This window comes from Megalobrama amblycephala, linkage group LG11 (genome assembly GCF_018812025.1).
Source record: "Megalobrama amblycephala isolate DHTTF-2021 linkage group LG11, ASM1881202v1, whole genome shotgun sequence".
Taxonomy (NCBI): Eukaryota; Metazoa; Chordata; class Actinopteri; order Cypriniformes; family Xenocyprididae; genus Megalobrama; species Megalobrama amblycephala.
Genome location: NC_063054.1, coordinates 32483006 through 32488601, shown reverse-complemented (window position 1 = coordinate 32488601; position 5596 = coordinate 32483006). Strand labels below are relative to the sequence as shown.

The following is a 5596-nucleotide window of genomic DNA, read 5'->3' as shown; positions in this document are numbered from 1 at the left end:
CCATAACATGAAGATTAATTTTACTGTTCCTTCATCTGTCAAAAATTTGACCTTCAATTCGCTTTTTTGTTGCTTTATGCTTTGCTTTCCACTCGCTCAGTCAAAATTTCAGTATTGCAGATCTGAAATGTGTTTAAAAAACATTTTGAAAGTTATAATTATTGCAGAATGAGTTACAGTTCCCTTGTGTTTTGATGCATTTAACAAAGTAAAATCAGGTTCAGTGGTCATAAAACATTCTTTTTATTAAAGATTGTAATACAGGAAGGCAGTAAAATGCTGATAAAAAAAAAAGAACTACTCGTAAGGTGAAAAACAGTTTTACGTACTCCCATTTGGTTTTAATAAAAAGATTGATTTTTATCAATAAAATTACAACCGTGGAAACAAATCATGTCCTGCAGAACATTCAGACAAACAGGACAGGACCATCACACAACCACAAACCATGCTTCTGTACAATGAAATAAGATTATAATAAAACAGTATATCTCGACAAAATTAACACTCTTGTGCACAGATGTGTGGAGGTAGCTTCAGTGCCTGACAGGAATTGTGATCATGGTGTTGCTGTAGTGTGAGAGCTTGTGTCAGGGGTCTTCTCAGCAGTATCATCTCCTCCAGCAGCGATGTGGCGAGCTCTTTCCTCATTCAAACTCTTCACCAGACCCAACACCTCTGGGTGATGGAACCTGCCTGTGATGAGAGGGGAAAACACATCTGTGTCTTATAGCAGTCAAAAAAGGTTGGCGTATGTCCTAAAGATAATGGTCTGTCTAGATCAGGGATGCCAAACTCGCACGTTCTGATTTTGCTGAGATCCTAACCATATCCGACCCCTAAACCTAACCCAACCCATAAGTTATCCCTAAAATCAGAGGGAAATAATAGGTGAATAACACTGATGTAGAAGCACCTAACCCTGCTGGTTGTAAGCCTAAACTTGACATAAACTGTAAACTCGTCCCTCAAATCTGATTGGTTGAATGGAATGTTGTTCCAGGATCAACAAAGATGTTGATCCAGGAACATGTTGGACTTGGTGAAATCAGGTTCTGCGCTCCTGGAGGGCCACAGTCCTGAGTTTAGTTCCAACCCTTCCCAAACACACATAGTTTTCAAGTAATCCTGAAGGACTTGATTAGCTGGATCATGAGCGTTTATTTAGGGTTGAAGCTAACTCTGCAGGACTTTGGCCCTCCAGGAACTGAGTTTGACGTACGTCCTGATTTTGTCGAGCTAGATGCGTTTCTGGGTCAACATTTTGTTGATCCTGGAACAACATTTCCTGTCCAAAGGTTTAATCATAACCCTATCCCTACCCATAAGTTATCCCTAAAATTAGAGGGAAATGATAGGTGAATAACAGTGATGTAGAAGCACCTAACCCTGATTGTAAGCCTAAACTTGACATAAACTTGTCCCTCAAATCTGATTAGTTGATTGAAATGTTGTTCCAGGATCAACAAAGATGTTGATCCAGAAACATGTTGTACTTGGTAAAATCAAATCAGGTTCTGCGAGTTGGACACAACTGATCTTGATCAATACCAATATTCAATATCAAGTAGGGGTGCGATGGATCGTGCAAACTCATGGTATGTATCATATTGTTTTTTGAGTCATTGTTTGGATCATTTTTCAGATCAGCAAAAAAAAAAAAAAGTGTGTCTGTGGGGGTAGAAATATAACTTTGCTTTCTATTTTTTATTTAAAAAGCACTTTAAGTACTTCAATACCACAGCAAAAGCTACTAGCCTAACTAATTAAGTTCAAATAAGTTCAAGTGTTTTGTTGTTTTGCCATCTTCTTGTGCTTGAATGGTTTGAAATTGCTTGAATGTTTAAATTGGCAGGACTCAAAAGCATGTGGAAATGATAAACTTTCACTGTATGATGGACAAACTTTGCAATTACTCTGTGAATCTCACATGTGCCAAATCGTGGTGCTAGTTCTGTACGGATCAACTACAATCCGTTACGCCCCTGATATAAAGCTATTGCAATTAAATCTTTAAAAACTTTAAGTTATTGCAAAATTCAAATATATGCAAATATTTAAGTTGGTGTAGAGTGTGGTGAGACAGACTCGATTAATTCATTCACAAATCTTTATGGGTGTGAATGGCCACTGCTGAGCACTTCTGATACAATTTACATTGCTTGCTCCTCTTAAAATCACTTATCTAATTGGATCCTGAGCTTGTAGAAGTTAGAAATCAAGCTCAAACCTTCAGTGGAGGTGAAGAACTCCTGGAGTCTTCCAGGTTTCCCCTCTAACTCTTCATATTCATGAGCTTGTATTATCATCTCCAGCTGGTCTAACTCCTTCACCAGTTTGGCTTCTGGACTGGACTGATTCTCATACTCCTGTGAGGGATGCAGTCCAGTTTATAATGTCATTCCAAACCAAAAAAAGATAAGAACTTGGTCCAGTTGTTTCGTTTTGATCATTAACTGACCTCCCATAAGCTGTAAATCTCTTTCCGCAAGCCATCATCTAATAGGCCTGTGATATGCACCATTGCCTCCTAAAGAGAAAGATTTTCAATGTTTAATGTATACACAAACTAAATATTTCAAATGTAAAATTTAACTTAAAGCCATCATACCTTTTCCCTTCTGTGCTTCTCTGCTTTGCTAACATTGTCTGCTGGAGCAATATCTCCCACAATACACTCAGCCAAGTCATGAACCAAAGCCAGCTTCATGCATCTGTGAAGAGAAGAGCAGATCATGTGAATGCATCTAAATGAACGCTCAAGTTTGGAGACACCCACTCATTCTATTTATTATTTACTTTGCACATTTTAGAATAATTGTCTTTGTTTTTTCTATTAAACTTAGTACTGTAAAGACATTTACACATTTTGTAGAATTCATGTTGCTTGAAATTAGCTTTCTAGAACATTTATGCAAAAGCCTCAACAGGTTTATTTAAAGAAATTTTTTACCATATAAGAATAAATAAAAAACATTTGACTATATAAATGAATCTAAACTAAATGAACAAGAATAAATTAATGTAAATGAATCGAACAAGTATGACTGAAACTAAATGAACTGCACAAGTGTGAATGAATCTTAATGAATCTAACATGTGTAAATGAATCAAGTGTGAATGGCTGCATCTGAAATTGCATACTTTCCTGTAGGGGAATGTGACAAAAGATGTATGTCCGAATTCACAGTTCTCATAAAAGTGTAGGCAAAAAATACCTGAATGACCCGGCGAGATTCTGAAGTGTGCATATGATGAGGCCACAGGAGAGGATTTGTGAATGGGAGTGAAGCGACGTAACTGATGCTGGTAGGTCTAGGTCACATGATAAAGGCAACATGGCTAATGTAGTAGGTCCATACTACATTCATACACACACTCTTACTATATAGAACGTCATTTTAGTGGTTGTGAAGTTGTGAATTACTTATTAAAAATAAGTACCTTCTCAATTGAGTATGCGATTTGGGACGCAGCCGTTGAATCTAAATGAACCGCACCGCACTAATGTGAAGGAATCAAGTGTGAATTAATCTTAATGAATCGAACACGTGTAAATGAATCTATAATTCGCACGCGTGTGAATGAATCTCAATGTACTGCACGAATGGGAATGAGTGTAAAGGAACCGAACAATTGTGAACGAATCAAAATGAACTGTACAAATGTGAATCAATCTCAATAAACTTCACAAATATTAATGCTTAAAGGGTTAGTTCACCCAAAAATGAAAATTCTGTAATTTATTACTTACCTTCGTGCCGTTTCATGAAGCATCGGAGCATAAATGAATCAGTGTATCGAATCAGATCGCGTGTCAAACTGCCAACGGCTTGAAATCACGTGACTTTGGCGCTCCGATGCTTCCTGAAGCAGTGTTTTGAAATCGGCCATCACTAAATAAGTCGTTATTTTGTTATTTTTGGCGCTCCTAAAATATTCTCGTCACTTTATAATATTAATATTTAACCACTGTACTACTCACATGAACTGATTTAAATATGTTTTTAGTACCTTTATGGATCTTGAGAGAGGAAGTGTCATTGCTCCCTATGGTGGCCTCACGGAGCCATCGGATTTCAACTAAAATATCTTCATTTGTGTTCTGAAGATTAACAAAGGTCTTACGGGTGTGGAACGGCATGAGGGTAAGTAATAAATTACAAAATTTTCATTTTTGGGTGAACTAACCCTTTAAATTAATTAACTCTTCTCTAAGCCCCGCCTTAAATTCTCTACTAACCAATCATACTTTAGCAACTGTTGCCACACAAACTTTTGTTTGTTTTACACTGAAGGTCTTAAGTTATGGCAAAATACGTTACGTTGTTGCTAGGTTACGTATAATAGTAACAACAGAGCCGTTGAAAAACAACGGCTCTAAGTATTAACACAAGAACCCGAAGAGGATATAACTGGTATTATTTCACCTTTTTCTAAACCTTATGTGAATAAGCACATTCTGTGGATTAAACTGTCATCCCTCATCCCCAAATAAACATGAAAAACATCAGTAAGGACATCAACGTTGGCTCACAGTTAAATAGTCGACTTATATGCAAATAACCCTAGATTTTAGGACCCCTCATACAGACCTTTCTTTATTGACACGGATGTCCCGTATTGTTAAGGCCATCATTGACATTCTGTACATATGATCAGACACACTCTCAGGCTGTTTGATATTTCTGTACACCCATCCTGTTCGTGGTACGCGCTGTAACACAAGCAAGGGTTAATATAGCATATACGTTAACCTGCAAAACATTGTATCAATACGAATTTCACTCACTTTTAGCTGCCCGACTAATTTCATGAATTGTAACATGTTGTCCATTCCGTTACACCAACCAATAGGACGCCGACGTCAGCTCACCCGGATGTAAATACAGCGCGCGCAAGCGATTAAACTGCCGGTTGTGGTAATGACAGACAACCGCCACAAGATGGTGACAGAATACAAGCAAGTCAATTGGGTGTTACTACACAAGCCGAGCAAAACCTGTAAGTAGCCCTACTTCGAAAATAATATGTTATATATGTATACGACGATATATATAATTTATAAATAAAAGAAACATTCTTATATGTAAGAAAATAGTGCCATATTCTTAGTTCAATAAATAGTCTTTTTTAAGATTTATTGCTTTGTTATAATTGATATTGATCGATTATTAATAAAATTAAACAATTATTTTCATATTTTCATGATTTAAAGCAAATGAACAATTTTGTTTTTAAAATTACCAATGAAAAGTATTGCATATCATGATATCATATCCTTTTTTTTTCTTTTTTTTTTCCCAGACATATACCATATTTGCAGATATTTACTATTTAAATAACATGAACATGGTAATCATTCACTCCTATGGTTGGTAGGCCATTATATACCAAAGTACTACTGTTACCATTTTATAGCAACTGTTGTGTCATTTGTCTATAATTTTTTTGTCATTTTATATTTTCAAAGAGCCTCATTTTACAGTGTCACACAGTATCAAGCGTCATTCTTCCAAGTTTCTGTGGGAAAATATCAATGTAAACCTGAAAAACATAGTCCATACAAGATTTGTTACTTTTTAATAGATTGAAA

The 5596-nt window shown here is 36.3% G+C and overlaps 1 protein-coding gene across 2 annotated transcripts; it reads right to left on the bottom strand.

The window, feature by feature from the left end:
- Positions 1–219: 219 nt before the first annotated feature.
- Positions 220–4951, bottom strand: hddc2 (HD domain containing 2). 2 transcript variants are annotated; one of them, XM_048207508.1, is made up of 6 exons: positions 4793–4951; positions 4596–4717; positions 2612–2714; positions 2462–2530; positions 2231–2369; positions 220–696 (listed from the first exon to the last, which is right to left on the bottom strand). In XM_048207508.1, the coding sequence occupies exons 1-6, from the start codon at positions 4835–4837 to the stop codon at positions 560–562; spliced, it is 615 nt and encodes a 204-aa protein (XP_048063465.1). In that variant the 5' UTR covers positions 4838–4951; the 3' UTR covers positions 220–559. The 2 variants fall into 2 exon arrangements, with proteins under 2 accessions (XP_048063465.1, XP_048063466.1); XM_048207509.1 differs by lacking the exons at positions 4596–4717; positions 4793–4951 and adding an exon at positions 3219–3660.
- Positions 4952–5596: the final 645 nt, after the last annotated feature.